Below are 24898 nucleotides of genomic sequence, written 5' to 3' on the forward strand. Positions count from 1 at the left end.
ATAAAAAACTGAATAAAATAGAACATAACTGTATCTTTAGTAATATTTAGAAAATTATTGTAAAACACTAATAGTTGGTGTCACAAAACAAAATGTTCAATTGCAGGTTAACAAATAACATTTCGTAAGATGATACGTAGGAAGTATAAATATAATTTTTGTGCTATAGACAACTGAAAATGAAAAATAATTTACGAAATTTGACTTTTACTTAAAACAAAACAGGCCGAAACGTGGCAGAAAAAAGGTGTATATTAAATAAATAATTAAATGTTTTAGAAAGTAGCAAACAAACAGTGTCCCAAAATGAACTAATATTTTAAATTTGCCACCACTTTGTGTAGTGGTAAAACATGGGTACAGAATTATATATGCTGTTATCAATAAATACTAAAATTAAATTATGGAAAATACGAGACTGAACAATGAGTACGATTTGTTAAAATAATAATATAAAAATGTGATGAGTTTTCGAAAAAATCACCTTTTTGCGATGAGGCACATTTTCTTCATACAGGTTTTTCAACCATAAACAAAATTTTCGAATCTGGGGATCAGAAAATTCAAAAAAGGTTGAAGAACTTCCTTTGCATCCTCAACCGGTCACGGTTTGGTGGGGATTTCGGGTTGGGGGTTTGATAAGACCTTACTTCTTCAAAAATGAAAATAGTTCGATATTGTAAAATAATTTCAAACTTTTTATGGCCTAAAGTTAATGATGGATATGGAAGACATGTGGTTTCAATGAAACGGTGCAACATGCCACACTACCAATGAAACCAGCCAGTTATTGCAAAAAAACGTTTAATGGTCGTGTTATCTGGTAGTGAGGTAATATGATTTGGCCGCTATGATCAAATGACTTGTCACCGTTGGAGTTTTTCTTTGAAGTTATCGTAAGGATAAAGTGTACATAAAAAACTAAGATAACTGAGAACCTCAAACAAGAAATTCGACACAACATTACCGACATTTTCCAGCAATATGTCAACATGTTTTGGAAAATTTTGTCAAAAGAGTGAATATGTGCAGCCAAGGCCAAGGCTCATTTGTTAGATGTTTTTTATGACACAACCTCCGTGGCACTACTTTCTAATAAAGCAAAAATATTGTTAATTTTTAAATAAAAAATGGATTTTATTAAAATATTAAAGTGTCAGCTCATTTTGGGAGACCTTTACAAACGCAAACAATAAAACCAACTTACAAAAATAATTAAATAAATTTGCTGAAAATATTATTTTTTCACAGTGGATACAGCTTATAAAATAAATTATTTAAAATTTAGATAAAATTAGTTCTTTATTAACTTTAAAGATGTATAATAAACTACTTTATTGATGTTTTTTTTATTTCATTTTTCGTATTTTTTTAAATTTTTGTGATATATGTCTCTAGATTATTCAATCATTTGTTTTGTAATATTGAGAATTTCATTTTGTTTAATACCTAATTAAAATCTGCCACTTCTTCTTGTTTTGCTCTTAATACGTTTTGAAATTCCTACGTTTTTTTTTTTTTTAATCTCAATGGATTTTATTCACAAAATTTTACTCAGAACTAAATTCTCTATAATTTTCATTAAAAACTTTTACGTATTTATTATCTATTTTACAAAGTACTGCAAGCAAAATAGTGTGTTTTTCGACCCCAATCTTTTGTATTTAGTACCAGATTTCTCAAAATATACTAATAGTAGAGTTCTTGAACCTATTTTGTTCAATTTGTTCCCGAATTTATATTTATATAAACTTCTTTATTTTCACCAGTAAAGCATGTTTTAAAAGTTTGTTACATTCTTCGTGAATCACTATTTATGCGTAAAACTCAGATGTTCAGCTGTGACAAAATGTTATTAAATAAAATTAGAAAGATAAGATTTACGAACTAACGGTAAAGAGTAATTAAAAAATTAATAAATCTGAAACTATATGCGTATTTTTATTGATAAAGGTCATTAATTCTTTATTGGCAAATATCATTATCAGTAAAATTAGGAGTCTTTAGACATATTTTAAGATGGATGATAAATAAAAGGAATAATGATTACTCTAGAAATTACAGTACAATAATACATAATGTACATTATGTAACAATACATAATGAATAACATTAAAAATATCAGTTGTATTTTCATGGATTTACATTAATATATATATATGTAGAATGAGATGAAGAAAAATTTGGCAATCACCGATCGAAATATGTGATAATTTATTGTGTTTTAATTAATTTAAATTTTATTCATCAAATCTGTATGTTAATTTTAAAAAAAAAATTGTTGGCAATAGAAATTGATTATAACTATTTTCAAAAATGTTAAGTATTAAAAAAAATAGAATTTTCGTTTTAAAATAAATAAATAAATATATAAAAAATAACACAGCCACGGCAAAAAGAAATTTATTTGCGTATGCAATATTAAACAACTGTTAAAAAACCTAAATGTGGATTGTGTATAGCTTTATTTGACATAATTAATATATATTCAGAAATACTTACTGTGTTCATTATTTTGAGCTGGATACCATATAATATTTAATTTCCTAGTTTGTATTAAACAAGTAACGCTGTTTACAGTATTATAATACTAATAACAACCAAAACTTCCATGCATATTCTTTCATATAGGGTATGAAAGTAGGTAATTATGGAACATCGATAAACAATTTTTTTATGTGCATATAAAGGGTTATATTTGAATGAATTCTTTTTTAAATGAATGTTAAAAAGATTGTGAACGTAATATGTATTAACAGAATTATTTTTATTACTATACCAAATGTGTAGTTTTAAGTTGATTTTTCAGTTCTACGTACAATTTATTTAGCTTGTATTTTCATTATATAGCAGGATCATCAAATAATATGGTACCTACTCTGAAAAAAGTCTATTGTACCACTTCCATCTCCATTATCTTCTATTTCCAGCTAAATTTTTGAGTTCTGGTACTTCCCACTTTCTTGTACATTGTGTATATTTTCTTATTTTTTTCCGTTTTTTACTGATTTTTATAATATTATTTTATTTAATATTTTTCATTTTTTGAAGTGTCCTAGCCGGTTAGTTTTCCTAAACTGAATTATTTTATTTAAACTTTTATTCTTTCTTCTGTTTTCATTATTTCTGAATTTTGTCTTCAATGTAATTTCCTCTATATTTCACGTTTGCATCTTCCCTAGCTTTCTTTGACTCTTTATCTTGGTATCATTAATTATCTCTTTAAATGAATTTTATATTATTACATGAATATACCTACTGTTCCCATCTCCTTGAAAATTCATTGTCTTTAAATTTTTTTTTAGAATGCTGTAATTTTCTTTAATTATTCATTTTTTCAAATTCTTTGCCGTATTAGGCTCTCTTTTAAGCGTTTAATGTTTTCCATGGTTGATTGAATTTCAGGGTGTTCTATAATACGTTTGTCTTTTTAGAATAAAAACACTTAAATTCAAAGAATTCAGTATAAAATGAAATTTATGTTCTTCGAAAAAATCTTCTAAAATGAAATATTGTTCGAGGGAAAAAAGTTTGAAGGAAATATCACCGGATTCCACCTCCATTTTTCCAGAATCCAACAGATGTATAAACTTTACTCATGGAATTCAATACACAATGCTCTTCTCTTCTTTTCCAGTTAAATTGACGCCACATTCTTTTCTTGTCCCTTCTTTTCATTCAAGGGAAAGAAGATTTTCAATTTTGAAATTTATTATATAAGCTTGAGTTATTATTATTATTAATACTTTTTCATTGAACCAAAAGTAAATTAAATATTTAATCATAAAAGTTCTATTAATAAAGCTTATAAAGTAATATCTATATTCTACCGTACAATTACATCTTAGTTACAAAATTAAAAAATAATAAATTTAGTCAGTCCGTTAAAATAAAATCAATCCGTTAAATAAATCAATTTCCTTAGTCAGTCAATTGCTTATGTATTTTAAATTAATTCTTAATAATTAAGCACACTATGAGTATTTTATTTATTCATTAGTTATTTTTCATAAATAAAAATAATTGCCTTACATTAATCAATATCGTATAGGCTACAATTCAATAATACAAATATATATATATGTGTGTGTGTGTGTGGGTGTGTGTGTGTGTGTGTGTGTGTGTGTGTGTGTGTGTGTGTGTGTGTGTGTGTGTGTTTGTATGTGAGGTTATCTCTAAAGTAAAGACCATTTCATTGTAAAAAAAATAATTTTGAAAATTTTATAAATATTTTTTTATTTCTCTTAAATTACTTAGCTTATGGTACTTCTCTATATAATCGCCAAATGAATTAAAACATCTATCATAGCGATACACCAGCTGCAATATATTCTCGTCGTCGTCTTCTCCCACCAGTCCATTTAGCCACTGATTAAGAGCATTTTTAATTTCATCGTCACCTGGGAATCGCTTACCACTCAAATATTCTTTCAATTTCCCAAAGAAATGGTAATAAGAAGGAGCTAAATCCCGACTATATGATGGGTGATCGTAAATTTCCCACCCAAATGTTCTCAGTAAATCACGTGTTAGACCCGGAAAATGCGTACATTCATTATCGTGCAGCAGGACAACGTCGTCGGTCAGTCACCCACGTCGCCGAATTTGAATGGCGCGCCCTTACTTACGTAGAGTTTCGCAGTAGGCTTCTGCCTACTGCGAACGATTATAAATGCAGAAGCATTTATAGTCATTCCACGTGGCATAAAATCGACCAGCTTTTTTGGTTTGGTTGGTGATCGAGGATGACACCATTCACTTGACTGCCGTTTTCTCTCTGGCGTGTAATACGAATTCCATGTTTCATCGCCGGTAACAATCGAATTAAGGAACTCATCACCTTTTTCTGTGAAGTGTACCAAAAATTCTAAAGCAGATCCCATTCGGATTTTTTTTATGACGTTCCGTTAAAACGTGCGGCACCCAACGTGCATAAACCATTTGAAGCCTAAATGGTCATAAAAGATGCGACTAATAACAGCCTTTGAAACATCTTGAAAAAGAAGGGCCAGGTCGGAAATCGTTGAAAGACGATCTTTTCTGACTTCATCGTCGACGCGTTTCAACAAGTCCTCGGTGATTACCGAGGGCCACCTCTAACGTTCTTCATTGTGCACATTAATTCAATTGTTTATAAACTTTTCACACCATTTTTGGACGTTTCTATCTTTCATTACATTATCATCGTACACAGCAACCGATTGCCTATTTATTCTACATTCCTATTTATTTTATAACGTAATAACTCACACGTAATCAATGATACTGCAACTTGACAACTTACAGACAACAATGCACTGTGTACATTACTATTGTGGCCATGAACGACACAGGTTCGCCAACCTAAGGAGAGAAATTTCCCAGCGGTCATTATTTTAGAGATATCCTTCTTATATATAACGTATTAAACAAAAAGAATTCTTCAGGGTATTTTCTAAAAGTGAAAACAAAGAAAAAAGTTTTCGTAAGCTTGAGACCGAAAATTCTCCGTTTTCGAGTTATAGCTTAAAAAAAAATTTCTATTCCATAGGTAAAATAATGCCACATTAGAATTCTTGAAACTTAAATAAAGGTTTAAATTGGACGGTATCATATGAATTTTAACATAAAAAACTGAATAAAATAGAACATAACTGTATCTTTAGTAATATTTAGAAAATTATTGTAAAACACTAATAGTTGGTGTCACAAAACAAAATGTTCAATTGCAGGTTAACAAATAACATTTCGTAAGATGATACGTAGGAAGTATAAATATAATTTTTGTGCTATAGACAACTGAAAATGAAAAATAATTTACGAAATTTGACTTTTACTTAAAACAAAACAGGCCGAAACGTGGCAGAAAAAAGGTGTATATTAAATAAATAATTAAATGTTTTAGAAAGTAGCAAACAAACAGTGTCCCAAAATGAACTAATATTTTAAATTTGCCACCACTTTGTGTAGTGGTAAAACATGGGTACAGAATTATATATGCTGTTATCAATAAATACTAAAATTAAATTATGGAAAATACGAGACTGAACAATGAGTACGATTTGTTAAAATAATAATATAAAAATGTGATGAGTTTTCGAAAAAATCACCTTTTTGCGATGAGGCACATTTTCTTCATACAGGTTTTTCAACCATAAACAAAATTTTCGAATCTGGGGATCAGAAAATTCAAAAAAGGTTGAAGAACTTCCTTTGCATCCTCAACCGGTCACGGTTTGGTGGGGATTTCGGGTTGGGGGTTTGATAAGACCTTACTTCTTCAAAAATGAAAATAGTTCGATATTGTAAAATAATTTCAAACTTTTTATGGCCTAAAGTTAATGATGGATATGGAAGACATGTGGTTTCAATGAAACGGTGCAACATGCCACACTACCAATGAAACCAGCCAGTTATTGCAAAAAAACGTTTAATGGTCGTGTTATCTGGTAGTGAGGTAATATGATTTGGCCGCTATGATCAAATGACTTGTCACCGTTGGAGTTTTTCTTTGAAGTTATCGTAAGGATAAAGTGTACATAAAAAACTAAGATAACTGAGAACCTCAAACAAGAAATTCGACACAACATTACCGACATTTTCCAGCAATATGTCAACATGTTTTGGAAAATTTTGTCAAAAGAGTGAATATGTGCAGCCAAGGCCAAGGCTCATTTGTTAGATGTTTTTTATGACACAACCTCCGTGGCACTACTTTCTAATAAAGCAAAAATATTGTTAATTTTTAAATAAAAAATGGATTTTATTAAAATATTAAAGTGTCAGCTCATTTTGGGAGACCTTTACAAACGCAAACAATAAAACCAACTTACAAAAATAATTAAATAAATTTGCTGAAAATATTATTTTTTCACAGTGGATACAGCTTATAAAATAAATTATTTAAAATTTAGATAAAATTAGTTCTTTATTAACTTTAAAGATGTATAATAAACTACTTTATTGATGTTTTTTTTATTTCATTTTTCGTATTTTTTTAAATTTTTGTGATATATGTCTCTAGATTATTCAATCATTTGTTTTGTAATATTGAGAATTTCATTTTGTTTAATACCTAATTAAAATCTGCCACTTCTTCTTGTTTTGCTCTTAATACGTTTTGAAATTCCTACGTTTTTTTTTTTTTTAATCTCAATGGATTTTATTCACAAAATTTTACTCAGAACTAAATTCTCTATAATTTTCATTAAAAACTTTTACGTATTTATTATCTATTTTACAAAGTACTGCAAGCAAAATAGTGTGTTTTTCGACCCCAATCTTTTGTATTTAGTACCAGATTTCTCAAAATATACTAATAGTAGAGTTCTTGAACCTATTTTGTTCAATTTGTTCCCGAATTTATATTTATATAAACTTCTTTATTTTCACCAGTAAAGCATGTTTTAAAAGTTTGTTACATTCTTCGTGAATCACTATTTATGCGTAAAACTCAGATGTTCAGCTGTGACAAAATGTTATTAAATAAAATTAGAAAGATAAGATTTACGAACTAACGGTAAAGAGTAATTAAAAAATTAATAAATCTGAAACTATATGCGTATTTTTATTGATAAAGGTCATTAATTCTTTATTGGCAAATATCATTATCAGTAAAATTAGGAGTCTTTAGACATATTTTAAGATGGATGATAAATAAAAGGAATAATGATTACTCTAGAAATTACAGTACAATAATACATAATGTACATTATGTAACAATACATAATGAATAACATTAAAAATATCAGTTGTATTTTCATGGATTTACATTAATATATATATATGTAGAATGAGATGAAGAAAAATTTGGCAATCACCGATCGAAATATGTGATAATTTATTGTGTTTTAATTAATTTAAATTTTATTCATCAAATCTGTATGTTAATTTTAAAAAAAAAATTGTTGGCAATAGAAATTGATTATAACTATTTTCAAAAATGTTAAGTATTAAAAAAAATAGAATTTTCGTTTTAAAATAAATAAATAAATATATAAAAAATAACACAGCCACGGCAAAAAGAAATTTATTTGCGTATGCAATATTAAACAACTGTTAAAAAACCTAAATGTGGATTGTGTATAGCTTTATTTGACATAATTAATATATATTCAGAAATACTTACTGTGTTCATTATTTTGAGCTGGATACCATATAATATTTAATTTCCTAGTTTGTATTAAACAAGTAACGCTGTTTACAGTATTATAATACTAATAACAACCAAAACTTCCATGCATATTCTTTCATATAGGGTATGAAAGTAGGTAATTATGGAACATCGATAAACAATTTTTTTATGTGCATATAAAGGGTTATATTTGAATGAATTCTTTTTTAAATGAATGTTAAAAAGATTGTGAACGTAATATGTATTAACAGAATTATTTTTATTACTATACCAAATGTGTAGTTTTAAGTTGATTTTTCAGTTCTACGTACAATTTATTTAGCTTGTATTTTCATTATATAGCAGGATCATCAAATAATATGGTACCTACTCTGAAAAAAGTCTATTGTACCACTTCCATCTCCATTATCTTCTATTTCCAGCTAAATTTTTGAGTTCTGGTACTTCCCACTTTCTTGTACATTGTGTATATTTTCTTATTTTTTTCCGTTTTTTACTGATTTTTATAATATTATTTTATTTAATATTTTTCATTTTTTGAAGTGTCCTAGCCGGTTAGTTTTCCTAAACTGAATTATTTTATTTAAACTTTTATTCTTTCTTCTGTTTTCATTATTTCTGAATTTTGTCTTCAATGTAATTTCCTCTATATTTCACGTTTGCATCTTCCCTAGCTTTCTTTGACTCTTTATCTTGGTATCATTAATTATCTCTTTAAATGAATTTTATATTATTACATGAATATACCTACTGTTCCCATCTCCTTGAAAATTCATTGTCTTTAAATTTTTTTTTAGAATGCTGTAATTTTCTTTAATTATTCATTTTTTCAAATTCTTTGCCGTATTAGGCTCTCTTTTAAGCGTTTAATGTTTTCCATGGTTGATTGAATTTCAGGGTGTTCTATAATACGTTTGTCTTTTTAGAATAAAAACACTTAAATTCAAAGAATTCAGTATAAAATGAAATTTATGTTCTTCGAAAAAATCTTCTAAAATGAAATATTGTTCGAGGGAAAAAAGTTTGAAGGAAATATCACCGGATTCCACCTCCATTTTTCCAGAATCCAACAGATGTATAAACTTTACTCATGGAATTCAATACACAATGCTCTTCTCTTCTTTTCCAGTTAAATTGACGCCACATTCTTTTCTTGTCCCTTCTTTTCATTCAAGGGAAAGAAGATTTTCAATTTTGAAATTTATTATATAAGCTTGAGTTATTATTATTATTAATACTTTTTCATTGAACCAAAAGTAAATTAAATATTTAATCATAAAAGTTCTATTAATAAAGCTTATAAAGTAATATCTATATTCTACCGTACAATTACATCTTAGTTACAAAATTAAAAAATAATAAATTTAGTCAGTCCGTTAAAATAAAATCAATCCGTTAAATAAATCAATTTCCTTAGTCAGTCAATTGCTTATGTATTTTAAATTAATTCTTAATAATTAAGCACACTATGAGTATTTTATTTATTCATTAGTTATTTTTCATAAATAAAAATAATTGCCTTACATTAATCAATATCGTATAGGCTACAATTCAATAATACAAATATATATATATGTGTGTGTGTGTGTGGGTGTGTGTGTGTGTGTGTGTGTGTGTGTGTGTGTGTGTGTTTGTATGTGAGGTTATCTCTAAAGTAAAGACCATTTCATTGTAAAAAAAATAATTTTGAAAATTTTATAAATATTTTTTTATTTCTCTTAAATTACTTAGCTTATGGTACTTCTCTATATAATCGCCAAATGAATTAAAACATCTATCATAGCGATACACCAGCTGCAATATATTCTCGTCGTCGTCTTCTCCCACCAGTCCATTTAGCCACTGATTAAGAGCATTTTTAATTTCATCGTCACCTGGGAATCGCTTACCACTCAAATATTCTTTCAATTTCCCAAAGAAATGGTAATAAGAAGGAGCTAAATCCCGACTATATGATGGGTGATCGTAAATTTCCCACCCAAATGTTCTCAGTAAATCACGTGTTAGACCCGGAAAATGCGTACATTCATTATCGTGCAGCAGGACAACGTCGTCGGTCAGTCACCCACGTCGCCGAATTTGAATGGCGCGCCCTTACTTACGTAGAGTTTCGCAGTAGGCTTCTGCCTACTGCGAACGATTATAAATGCAGAAGCATTTATAGTCATTCCACGTGGCATAAAATCGACCAGCTTTTTTGGTTTGGTTGGTGATCGAGGATGACACCATTCACTTGACTGCCGTTTTCTCTCTGGCGTGTAATACGAATTCCATGTTTCATCGCCGGTAACAATCGAATTAAGGAACTCATCACCTTTTTCTGTGAAGTGTACCAAAAATTCTAAAGCAGATCCCATTCGGATTTTTTTTATGACGTTCCGTTAAAACGTGCGGCACCCAACGTGCATAAACCATTTGAAGCCTAAATGGTCATAAAAGATGCGACTAATAACAGCCTTTGAAACATCTTGAAAAAGAAGGGCCAGGTCGGAAATCGTTGAAAGACGATCTTTTCTGACTTCATCGTCGACGCGTTTCAACAAGTCCTCGGTGATTACCGAGGGCCACCTCTAACGTTCTTCATTGTGCACATTAATTCAATTGTTTATAAACTTTTCACACCATTTTTGGACGTTTCTATCTTTCATTACATTATCATCGTACACAGCAACCGATTGCCTATTTATTCTACATTCCTATTTATTTTATAACGTAATAACTCACACGTAATCAATGATACTGCAACTTGACAACTTACAGACAACAATGCACTGTGTACATTACTATTGTGGCCATGAACGACACAGGTTCGCCAACCTAAGGAGAGAAATTTCCCAGCGGTCATTATTTTAGAGATATCCTTCTTATATATAACGTATTAAACAAAAAGAATTCTTCAGGGTATTTTCTAAAAGTGAAAACAAAGAAAAAAGTTTTCGTAAGCTTGAGACCGAAAATTCTCCGTTTTCGAGTTATAGCTTAAAAAAAAATTTCTATTCCATAGGTAAAATAATGCCACATTAGAATTCTTGAAACTTAAATAAAGGTTTAAATTGGACGGTATCATATGAATTTTAACATAAAAAACTGAATAAAATAGAACATAACTGTATCTTTAGTAATATTTAGAAAATTATTGTAAAACACTAATAGTTGGTGTCACAAAACAAAATGTTCAATTGCAGGTTAACAAATAACATTTCGTAAGATGATACGTAGGAAGTATAAATATAATTTTTGTGCTATAGACAACTGAAAATGAAAAATAATTTACGAAATTTGACTTTTACTTAAAACAAAACAGGCCGAAACGTGGCAGAAAAAAGGTGTATATTAAATAAATAATTAAATGTTTTAGAAAGTAGCAAACAAACAGTGTCCCAAAATGAACTAATATTTTAAATTTGCCACCACTTTGTGTAGTGGTAAAACATGGGTACAGAATTATATATGCTGTTATCAATAAATACTAAAATTAAATTATGGAAAATACGAGACTGAACAATGAGTACGATTTGTTAAAATAATAATATAAAAATGTGATGAGTTTTCGAAAAAATCACCTTTTTGCGATGAGGCACATTTTCTTCATACAGGTTTTTCAACCATAAACAAAATTTTCGAATCTGGGGATCAGAAAATTCAAAAAAGGTTGAAGAACTTCCTTTGCATCCTCAACCGGTCACGGTTTGGTGGGGATTTCGGGTTGGGGGTTTGATAAGACCTTACTTCTTCAAAAATGAAAATAGTTCGATATTGTAAAATAATTTCAAACTTTTTATGGCCTAAAGTTAATGATGGATATGGAAGACATGTGGTTTCAATGAAACGGTGCAACATGCCACACTACCAATGAAACCAGCCAGTTATTGCAAAAAAACGTTTAATGGTCGTGTTATCTGGTAGTGAGGTAATATGATTTGGCCGCTATGATCAAATGACTTGTCACCGTTGGAGTTTTTCTTTGAAGTTATCGTAAGGATAAAGTGTACATAAAAAACTAAGATAACTGAGAACCTCAAACAAGAAATTCGACACAACATTACCGACATTTTCCAGCAATATGTCAACATGTTTTGGAAAATTTTGTCAAAAGAGTGAATATGTGCAGCCAAGGCCAAGGCTCATTTGTTAGATGTTTTTTATGACACAACCTCCGTGGCACTACTTTCTAATAAAGCAAAAATATTGTTAATTTTTAAATAAAAAATGGATTTTATTAAAATATTAAAGTGTCAGCTCATTTTGGGAGACCTTTACAAACGCAAACAATAAAACCAACTTACAAAAATAATTAAATAAATTTGCTGAAAATATTATTTTTTCACAGTGGATACAGCTTATAAAATAAATTATTTAAAATTTAGATAAAATTAGTTCTTTATTAACTTTAAAGATGTATAATAAACTACTTTATTGATGTTTTTTTTATTTCATTTTTCGTATTTTTTTAAATTTTTGTGATATATGTCTCTAGATTATTCAATCATTTGTTTTGTAATATTGAGAATTTCATTTTGTTTAATACCTAATTAAAATCTGCCACTTCTTCTTGTTTTGCTCTTAATACGTTTTGAAATTCCTACGTTTTTTTTTTTTTTAATCTCAATGGATTTTATTCACAAAATTTTACTCAGAACTAAATTCTCTATAATTTTCATTAAAAACTTTTACGTATTTATTATCTATTTTACAAAGTACTGCAAGCAAAATAGTGTGTTTTTCGACCCCAATCTTTTGTATTTAGTACCAGATTTCTCAAAATATACTAATAGTAGAGTTCTTGAACCTATTTTGTTCAATTTGTTCCCGAATTTATATTTATATAAACTTCTTTATTTTCACCAGTAAAGCATGTTTTAAAAGTTTGTTACATTCTTCGTGAATCACTATTTATGCGTAAAACTCAGATGTTCAGCTGTGACAAAATGTTATTAAATAAAATTAGAAAGATAAGATTTACGAACTAACGGTAAAGAGTAATTAAAAAATTAATAAATCTGAAACTATATGCGTATTTTTATTGATAAAGGTCATTAATTCTTTATTGGCAAATATCATTATCAGTAAAATTAGGAGTCTTTAGACATATTTTAAGATGGATGATAAATAAAAGGAATAATGATTACTCTAGAAATTACAGTACAATAATACATAATGTACATTATGTAACAATACATAATGAATAACATTAAAAATATCAGTTGTATTTTCATGGATTTACATTAATATATATATATGTAGAATGAGATGAAGAAAAATTTGGCAATCACCGATCGAAATATGTGATAATTTATTGTGTTTTAATTAATTTAAATTTTATTCATCAAATCTGTATGTTAATTTTAAAAAAAAAATTGTTGGCAATAGAAATTGATTATAACTATTTTCAAAAATGTTAAGTATTAAAAAAAATAGAATTTTCGTTTTAAAATAAATAAATAAATATATAAAAAATAACACAGCCACGGCAAAAAGAAATTTATTTGCGTATGCAATATTAAACAACTGTTAAAAAACCTAAATGTGGATTGTGTATAGCTTTATTTGACATAATTAATATATATTCAGAAATACTTACTGTGTTCATTATTTTGAGCTGGATACCATATAATATTTAATTTCCTAGTTTGTATTAAACAAGTAACGCTGTTTACAGTATTATAATACTAATAACAACCAAAACTTCCATGCATATTCTTTCATATAGGGTATGAAAGTAGGTAATTATGGAACATCGATAAACAATTTTTTTATGTGCATATAAAGGGTTATATTTGAATGAATTCTTTTTTAAATGAATGTTAAAAAGATTGTGAACGTAATATGTATTAACAGAATTATTTTTATTACTATACCAAATGTGTAGTTTTAAGTTGATTTTTCAGTTCTACGTACAATTTATTTAGCTTGTATTTTCATTATATAGCAGGATCATCAAATAATATGGTACCTACTCTGAAAAAAGTCTATTGTACCACTTCCATCTCCATTATCTTCTATTTCCAGCTAAATTTTTGAGTTCTGGTACTTCCCACTTTCTTGTACATTGTGTATATTTTCTTATTTTTTTCCGTTTTTTACTGATTTTTATAATATTATTTTATTTAATATTTTTCATTTTTTGAAGTGTCCTAGCCGGTTAGTTTTCCTAAACTGAATTATTTTATTTAAACTTTTATTCTTTCTTCTGTTTTCATTATTTCTGAATTTTGTCTTCAATGTAATTTCCTCTATATTTCACGTTTGCATCTTCCCTAGCTTTCTTTGACTCTTTATCTTGGTATCATTAATTATCTCTTTAAATGAATTTTATATTATTACATGAATATACCTACTGTTCCCATCTCCTTGAAAATTCATTGTCTTTAAATTTTTTTTTAGAATGCTGTAATTTTCTTTAATTATTCATTTTTTCAAATTCTTTGCCGTATTAGGCTCTCTTTTAAGCGTTTAATGTTTTCCATGGTTGATTGAATTTCAGGGTGTTCTATAATACGTTTGTCTTTTTAGAATAAAAACACTTAAATTCAAAGAATTCAGTATAAAATGAAATTTATGTTCTTCAGTCAGTAACTTAAGTATCGTCATTATCTTTCATAGTCAAATTTTTACAAAATTCAGTAGGAAATAAACTTGGGTCATGTTATACTGACTATTTCTTACTTCCAATCAGCCTCCGAGTACGTATTAGTTCATTTAAACATTGATTATCTTTTACTTTAAATGTTTAATAAAGATATTTAAAATAGAGTTTTTAAGGTATTTAATAAAAAAAAAAAAATACGTAAAATAAATTCTACTGCTTTCTATCTAATATTAGTAAACCATTAAGGGGAAAAAATTTACCACTTATATTTTAAGCGAGTACGCTTAAAATATAAAACCGACTTATAAAACATAAGATTTAAAACCAATCCATTTAATATCTTAAGCGGCTTTGCAATCTTTTCAAGTGATTAAATTCCTTTAAGTAATTATTCATTTATTGATTTTACGCTTATATATACGTACTTTTTTAAATGTATTTTTTATGTATTTTTTATTTTTCTAATATTTCATATTTTATTTATTTTTTAACTTTTTAATTATTTTGTAAATGGAAAACTACCGCTGCCTCTTCTAAAGCATTTTAGTATTTTAGAACGCGCGCGCACGTTCTAAAATACTAAGATTCCGCTCTTATGTACAGATACCTATTGTTTCATAATAATTTTTGTTTTCTTTTTTTTTAAATATACCATTTTTTTAATATATTTTTAATTCAGATTTCTTGAGGCAATACTACTTTAAAAGTTGATTATTTTTATAATGCTCATTATATATTTCAGTTCATATTTTCCACATAGTGAGAAATATTTGGATGTGGATTATAGAAATGGATGCAAAACCTCTGAATGAAGTGATTCTAAAGAATTTATAATCCTTTCGACATTTTCAATGATAACTCATACAGATGATGAAGATTTTGCGTATTTAATGATTAAATCTCTACCAAATAATCAGTAAATGCATTAACGTAGACCGGATTTATAAGCCAGTAAAACAAAATCCATGAAAACATGAAGATTGTTCATTAAATTATTTAAAAAAATAATTAAAACTTTTTTTAGAAAATCCTGTAAAAATTATATTCCACATTAATGTTCGGTGAACGATAAAAAAAAACAAATTAAAAATTAAAACTCATTGAATAATCACAATGAAAACTTTACTTTTTTCCTATAATATGTACGTTGCAATCGTAGCAACCGTTGCATCAAAACCGAATCGAATTGAATCAAAACCGAATTGTTCAACCAGTGAACGGTAAGCAATCTCACCTCATGGATTAATGAGATGAGGATGATATGTAAGACATGTAAACGACATGTAGTCTTGTTTCGGTCTTGAACAGACCGATCATTCGTGAGACGTGTGGTTAACTGAACACCTACCAACAAAGTACACCGGTATCCACTGTCTAGTATTCAAATCCGTATAAAAGCAACTAATCTTTACTAGGATCAGAACCTTTGATTTCGAAAATCAATTGTTAAACAACTGATTTGCAACGACGAGTTAACTACTAGACTGGTGGGTAAAACTTAATTTAAATTTAAAAAATATTATTTATGTTATAACATTATATACAAATATTTTTTTACGTTTTTGTCTAATTACATTTTATTTAAAACGTCGACATGGGTAAGTCTCGGTTTTAAGTCAGATTTAATACCTAAAATATGTACTAATGTAACAGTATTCTGCTTGAGTACTTGTCTTATTCGGCCACCAGTCGGTGACCAGGTCGACACAAATATTTTCCTGATTACAGAATTAAAGCTTCCCTGACCTTTAACTTTAAATAATTTAATTGCATTTAACAATGATTTTTGAAAAAAAAACATAATTTCAACTATTTGAATTCTAATTTTCTTTTTATAAAAGATCTAATTCTTTTATCTAATTCTTTTTTTATAAAAGAAAACACCAGATAATCATTTTCATCAGGAAAAGAACAGAACTCCAGTCAGAGAGATAAAATTTGTCAAGAACTGAGTAAAAGTTGATAAAAATTACTCGTAAATGCAAATAAAAATTTATATGTCATCAACATTTAGATAAAGCGCAAAATAACCGAAAAAAATTGTTGGCTTTACCCCCCGTAAACCGGTGGGAGTATTCAACTGAACTATGAACATTCTGTGAGATTTCAGAGTATGTTTTTTGACATGATGTTGGCTAAATTGTGTATATCATACAATCAAATATAATAATATTTGTATGTATTTTAGTTCATTTTTAATTAAAATAAATTATAATATTTATGATTACAGGTAAATACAAGTTTCTTGGAACGAAAATCAGATAATTATAAAAGAATAAGAACAACAGTTGGAATAAATTATTTAGTATTAACTGCAGGCGGACTTAGAATCCAGTGCGTTGCTGATCTCTACAACGCTTTTACAACACAGACTGAATTAGTATTGGAAGAGGATAGACCACGTTTAGCATCTGTACTTGGTACAAGAGATTCAGGATCAGGTAATGTTACATAAAATGGAAAATTTTCTTATTTGAATTTAAGAATAATTATTTTTTTTATTATAAAAATATTTATACAAAAAAAATAACAAAGTAATATATTGTTGACTCCATTAAAAGAATATTTTTGATCTTTACTCAAGTTCAAGTAGTCACACTCACAACTCATACTTTATAATAATTTATTATATATATATATATATATATATATATAATTCATATTCACAAATTCTTTTTGAAGTGAGTTTTGTTCTAAGTTTTGGGCAAAAACAGAAAACTGATGAAGACTTTGTTGCATAATTTCTATATTTATGCAATAATAAAGAGCTATTTATGCATTTTTTTATGAAAAGTGAGTGACAAATGTGTTATGATAACTTAACTTTTTATTTTTAACGAAACAAAAATCTACCAAAACAATAATTTAAGTGAGTGTTATTCCGAATTGTAGAAAAGGGTGTGTGTGATTTAACAGGAATAAAGATTAGAGAAGAATTTGGAAAAACCGAAAAGAACACGTAAATACTGGGGCTTATTTTGTTATACTCGTTACTGTTTTAAATGTTATCTATATTTTATAATTAAAAGAAATTCAAAATATGAAAAATTTGGAAATAAAATACCAGTGGAAATTATAAAATGATGTTGGTATAACCGACAAACAGTTGGCTTTATTAACAAATAAAAAAAAGCTTCAACTTTTTTAAGAAATATTTTTTGATTAAATGCTCCAATAAAACTTTTAGATCTTATTTTGGGGAAAAACCATACCCACCCTTTTTCCAATTTTTGCAAAAGTTTAATATAATTAATCCACATGAGAATAGCTTCTCTCCAAAGACTTAAGTAATTTGTTTTACATATCCGGAGTTTTAAGAGTTTCAAACAAGCCAACATAAATACGTATATAACAATTCACTTATAAATTACTTCAATTTGTGCGTAGGGATAACGTTAAAGTTTTTTTGTTTTGCATTTCTTATATAAAAACTTACGGTATTTTTTTTTTTTTTTTTGTGAAAAAAGGTTGCTCTAAAATTTGCAATTTAAAAAAAAAGTCACATTTTGATAATTTTTTTTTGAAACCTATTACTATACTTTCCCTTTACTGTAGTTATAGTAGCTATATTAGCCGGGAAAATAAAAATAAAAACGATAAATTTAATCTTTTTACAACTAATTAAAAATGGTCTACAGTATTTGGATCACTACTTTTGATGTCAAAAATATATGGCTAACATTTTTGCTAGGGTTTTTCCCAAACATTTTTGTTTTCCAATTTCCTTTGAAATGTTGTGTCACAAATCTAGATTTTCATTACAATTTTTTAATGTTCTTCTCGTGAGTGCGTCGGTGATGGTTAGCTTTAAACCGAAAAAAAATTGTTTGAAGATAGGAGCATCTTCAAAATTTATTTTTTACGTTTAACCGTTAAAGATTATTTTTAACTTAAAACTGCATTTTAAGTTGCCATGCTTTGTTAAACTACATATATTTATAGTTTTTTCTATAAATATAAACACGGATGAAATAAAATATAGTTAGATATTATATTAGGGAAGATTTAGGATATTTGCATTATTAGAATTAAAAAAGTATATTAAAGCAAGAAATATGAGATTTTTTAATACAGTAATATAGATAAATAATTTTTGTTTATCAAGTTTTGTTACTGACAACTATTCAAATTTATCTGATCGGTAAAAAAATAAATAATTATTTTTTAAAGCTGTAAACGATACTTTTGTCAAATTAAACTTGAATTGTATAAGTAACCCTTTAATCTATATTAGTATTTTGAATTTGTTCAGATGAATAACAAAGGTATAAGAAAAAAATTACAAAACAAAAGTAAGCTACATTATTTTAGTCCTGTGTGCAACTCAGATAAAGCACAAAATTTATTAAAAGTGATATTTAGCCTGGGAAAGAATATCCTACATAATTTGTATCGAGAACAAAATAACAAATGTCATTTACATCATTTTAGTGACTGTTTATTTTAATAGAATTCTTTTTATTTATATTTACCCTTTTATGTTACGTTACAATATCTCAATATAATATCATATTTTCAGTTAAAGTAACTTGCACACAAATACGCCTGAATATGTACGTCATTTTATTTCTCTAAAATTATTTTTACCGTTTGAAGCATTTTTAATGTTATAATTAATTCACCGGCTGTAAGATCATATTCGTACTAAACATTATCTGGGTTATAGTTAACATAAAAATCAACTTGATATTTTATATAATTGTTATGTACCTTATTTACAAATGTTTGTTTAAATTATATGTTAAAGTTACGCATTAATATTTTTATTATAATTTTGAAACAACCAAGTTAATACCCCATTAATTTACGATAATTTTTTAAAAATTTCATGTCATTTTCTAATTTTTGTCATGAAAATTATAGACTGAAGTACTATGAAGAGTAGGAGGACCATTCATTTTATACTACATTTAACAAATTACATTCTCACCGAAATTGAATTCATAAAATAAAAATAATTTTTTAAATGGAAAAATTAGCTAAAAATTGATCGTGGATTGTTCATTTAATGTCAAAAATCTTACTGTATTAACACAAATCAGCGGACCTCCTTGGTGGACTGGTAACGTCTTTGTTTTTCATCCAAAAGACCAGTTCTGAGTTCAAATCCCAGTTAGGCTTGACATTTTTTTTATACTCTAACAATCCACTAGTGATTATGAAAAAATAATTTGCCTTTTTTTTATAAAAAAAAAAAAAAAAATAAGTATCGTAAGCTCAATTTTCAGGATCATGAATATGTGTGATGACTGTTAGGAGATATTTCCCTCTTCCCTAGGTGGTTTTTTGTACTTTTAATTTATATATTGTATTTAAAAATATAAGTACATTATATAGAATTACACTTATATTACAATTATTACATATATATTTTTGCTATAAATGTTCAAATAATTTATTCTAAAAATATTTGTATGTTGTAAAAGGAAATTAAAAATATTCAAGTATAGTACAGTGTAATATAAAAAGTACACTAGCCGGTGCTAACTCAATGAATGAAAAATAACAGTGGTCACTCTTCCAAAAGAAGTACTGGTCACCATTTTAAGAAGGAAAATTTTATGAAAAACTGTTACGCATATTTTTGTTCCACCTTAACAGCAACGATCGTTTTAGAAATATTTCATAAAATCTAGGAAACGTGTTTACCATAATTACGTTACAAACACACTAAAATCGTCTGTTTGTTTGTAGATATAATAGGAGGGTCTTCGTTTCAGTCGATCAATTATCAATACGTCTTACTCTGGTGAACTTAAAAAGATTCAATAAATTCAGGTGATAAATAATGGACTTAATCCCCTAAATATCCCATAAATTACATAATTTCAGCAAAAAATTTAAATTATATTGATTAAAAAAAAAAAAATAAGGAATGAAAAATAACTACGTATTTCATAAATCTGCGTCTGTGTTTTGAACAAAGCAGACGAAATGAGGGAACGTCAAATTAGAATAAGACATTTTTGTCTAATCAATTGGGGTTAGAAGTCTTACACAAGATGTAACACAAATAAAAATAAAGGATTTGTAATTGATTATGGATGGTTTGGCTATTATCAAAAGTAATGTTGCTGTATTAGCAAGTAATAGAAAGTCCTTCTGAAGAGATACCAAACGTAATTGACTGAAGAATGTGGAGAAGTTACATGCACTATATCCTCAGTATTTTACCGTTTGTTTTTTACATATATTTTCTCATTTTTCTACTTAACAAGGTATCCGAGGAGAAAACAATAAAAAAAAACGTTCATCAAAAAAATATTTTTCTAATAAATATTTAATATTTATTTGAAATATTAATTTAAATATTAAATATTTAATAAAAAGTATTTTATTAAATAGTATTTTTAAAACGGCATGGTATTATACTGGATAACGGTTTCACTGACATACGTTGGGCTTAAAGATGGAGTAAAAAGTAGTGAATTATCTAATGCTGAGAGACAGACTGCAAACAGTGGTTGACATCAGTAGTTGTGGGGAGACAAGTGTTGGATACTTGACGATAAAATGACCGGTGCAACTAAGAATAGTAGCACCCGTCATTTCTAAATAGAAAATATTACGAAAAATTATTGTACATAAAGGTTGTTCCCCCTAATAGCGAGGGATCTTACTGAAAAGTTTCATAAAAATCAGAAAAGCGTCAATATATAACTGTGATATAAACACAAAGAAAAAATAATATGATGTTCAGTTAAAAACAGGACTTTGCTATGTCAGCTACCTTTCAAAATTTGGTTTTTATAACTAAAAGACTGCTGAACTATTCTATATTTATTTTTAATTATTCGTTCTTATTTTTTATTAGGAAGGGAACTCTGAATCAAAAATAAAAAAAATTTTTCACATATTAATTTCTGATCCTATGGAATACTTTATTAAACTGTATCGTTAATGATTTTGTGAAAAAAAGAACACTAAAGGGAAAAAGTTAAGTGGAAAATGTAGTACATAATTATAATTAATGTACATTATTTATTAGACTATTTTCTTCTCACGTTAAGGAAATAGTGTAAATGAAATCACCATAGTCAGTAAATGAAATCATAGTCATAGTCATAGTCATAGGTTTTGATATTCAAAAATTTTTTTTTATGATTGGAGACATTAAAAAATAATACTGTAAACAAATAAGAATAATGTCTAGGTTTAAGCCTAAACAAACAAATGGAGTTATTAAATAAATTTAGACCTAAATATCTTTCAAAATTTAATGTGTATAGTGTACTTATTGAAATTTCATTCAACAAAGAATAATTTATGTAATGTCCATTAGTTCCGCAGGTTTATGCGTATATCGATACAAACTCACACACATATCGACTTATAACTAACTAAGCATTGAAATCGGAGATTCAATTAATTTTGTAATACTGGGGAGAGGAATTTGTATAAAAATATTCCTATATCGTCTATGGATGATGTTACGCTTTATCAACGTGAATATAATTATTATTGAACTATATCTGTATGTAAAACAATTTATTACACATCAAAAGGTAGATTTCTGGTGCTGATATTGTTTTTATTTCCTTTTTTTTTTTTTTAATAGTTCACAAATCGTTTGTGAAAATTCGTAAATCCTTTTTAATCATCATATTAATTTTTTCCCGCTTCAGATCACCAAAAGGGTATATTATTACTGTTTAATTTAAGCTACCTTATATATTCAGTGAATTTTATTCCAGCTATAAATGAAACAAAGGATTTGTTTCTGATTGAAATATTAATGACTGAAACAATGATGTGATTTTAGTTTGATTTTCTATTTTAATCAAAATTTGGTAAATACCCTATTCTTTTTTTACTTGTTTGTAAAATAAAAATGAATTTTTAATTCAGAGAGAGAGAAAGAAAGAGAGAGAGTGAGAGGGAGAATGTGTGAGAGGGAGAGAAAGACTAAAATATAATGGGCTAATATAATAAATAATATTCAGAAAATAAAATATGATACAGAGATCACGTTGTGAATAGTAGGTTCATTGTTCTTCGTAATAAAAAAAAAATGTTAAAACTCCCACGTTTTCTTGGAAGGATTAAGGTCAACTCTAAAAACCGCGCTTGGTCAAAGCTGCTTTACGAAGTAAAAAATTATGAAATTACTGACAGAAGATTAAGTGGTTTGAATGTTTTAGGTGTTAACTTTTCTCCTTCTTCATCTTATTTTATTTTTGTGTTATACGGGCATCGACTTTTAAAGTCATTAGCCCTTATCACATTCTTTAAAAGGGAGTTAAATCAAAATGAGGTTCGTCATATGTAAGGGTGTCAAAGGCCCTTACATTTTATTTAATATCACCACAAAACATATAGACACTCACATATATTAACGTCACTCTGAACACTTACAGGGTGGAAAGGGCCCCGTTATTAAAATGAGAAAAATAAATAAAACACAAAATTAAAAATGGAAGAGAATGTCTTCTCAATACAAATATTCTTCTTTCCCTTTTCTTTTTTTTAGGCACCACCGAGACAACTAAACCGCCGTTAAGCATTACATCAGTCGCCCCAGGATGCCGTAGCAGTCGACTACCCTCCCTATAAATTTTCCTGCAGAACTTAACCCATCGGGGTTCCCCGCGTCAAAGGCGCTATTCGACCGCCTGTGCAGGACGGCCAAAGAGCCCCTCGGAAGGGAGGCTGCTCTTCCCGGTCATGACCCACCGAGCATCAGGAATGCCTTGCGCATACCCTTTGCCCCGCGCCTTCTGTTTCCCTTCCAGAGTCCCCCAAGTCATCATCGGATACACTCCGACTCTCCCACTTTTGCATGTAGTCGAGTACGGGCGTCCTAGGCTAGAGGGTTACCTCCCGGCCATATACGTGCCACCCTTCAAGACTCCCTTTTTTATACATACAATTAAACTGCTTCGCTTGGAAATTCTTTAATACAGTTTAAATTTCCTTATAGACTTGTTAACAGTACACTGGCTTGCAAATACCCAACTATTTTTTCTTCATTTCCACTACCCAAATCAGCAGCAATATTATGTCTTAGACCGAACATCTTACTGAGGTTCTCATATATGATACACTCTTCCATTAGATGCTTGACTGTAAGTACTTTATTACAAACACTGCACATTGGTCTTTCTTTACCGGTTAACAAATACGAATTTGTTATTCGCGTGTGGCCGATTTTAAGTCTGGTCACTGCCACTTGTTCTCGGCGAGTCAGCTGGAGTGAAGTTCCATTTTCTCTGAGCTCCAATTGACGTTGGATAAACATTTTATAATGTTTAGGGATTTTTTGCATCTAACACTCAAGTCCTGTTTATGTGATCCACATCTAAGGGATTTATCTAGTAACAGACTTAAATCTTACATTTTCCTTGTATAGTATACGATGGTCATCGATGGTCGAAACAGAACTTCGGTGGGAAATTCTCTTCCTACAGAAATGTATACAGCATGTTTTCTCTGGTGAAAATTTGAAACCATTATTCCTCGCATCTTCATTGAGGGCGTTTATCGTTCGTTGCAGTTTGTTTTTCATCATATCTGTAGTGTTGCTGGCATATACAATTGCCAAATCATCGACATAAACACTTTTGCTTATTTCTGCTGGAATGGCTAATATATTGATGGCGATCGTCAACAAGGTACCGCTCAACAGCGAGCCTTGTGGTATGCCATTTTTCAATTTTCTTTCTGATGAATATTTATTGTTAACACGTACACGGAAAGTATGTTCGTTTATATAGTTGCTGAATAATATTGCCAGACTGCCGCGAATGCCTCATTCGTGTAACTGAAGCATTATTCCATGACGCCAGGTCATATCGAATGCCTTTTGCAAGTCAAAGAAGACTCCGACACAATGTTTTCTTGTGATGAAGCTGTTATGTGTGATGTTCTCTAAATTAATCGTTTGATCAATAGTTACGTGGTATTGTCGAAAACCTGCTTGATGTGACGATAAGAAACTTTCTTTTTCTAAAATCCAAACGAGTCGATTATTTATCTCTTTTCAAAACTTTTTCCCATAGCGCAAGTCAAAGAAATGGAACGTTAACTATGGTGATCTGTTAGATTTTAATCTTTCTTTGGAACTGGAACAATATGTGATTTTTTGACTGCTGCAGGTACGTTTCATCCTACCATACCTGGTTATATAGTTCTAACAATCTACGTTTTGCAATTGTATTCAGCTGCCTTATCATAGCATAATGAATTTCATCCGGAAT

The 24898-nt window shown here is 28.4% G+C and overlaps 1 protein-coding gene across 2 annotated transcripts in view; it reads left to right on the plus strand.

The window, feature by feature from the left end:
• The window catches only part of LOC142322993 (uncharacterized), a 596487-nt gene that overhangs the window by 523029 nt on the left and 48560 nt on the right, over positions 1 to 24898 (plus strand). For both annotated transcript variants that reach the window (XM_075362089.1, XM_075362090.1), the window contains exon 6: positions 16933 to 17143. In XM_075362089.1, coding sequence (XP_075218204.1) covers positions 16933 to 17143 — 211 coding nt within the window. The remainder of the gene's footprint in view (positions 1 to 16932; positions 17144 to 24898) is intronic.

Source organism: Lycorma delicatula, chromosome 4 (genome assembly GCF_047948215.1).
Source record: "Lycorma delicatula isolate Av1 chromosome 4, ASM4794821v1, whole genome shotgun sequence".
NCBI lineage: Eukaryota > Metazoa > Arthropoda > Insecta > Hemiptera > Fulgoridae > Lycorma > Lycorma delicatula.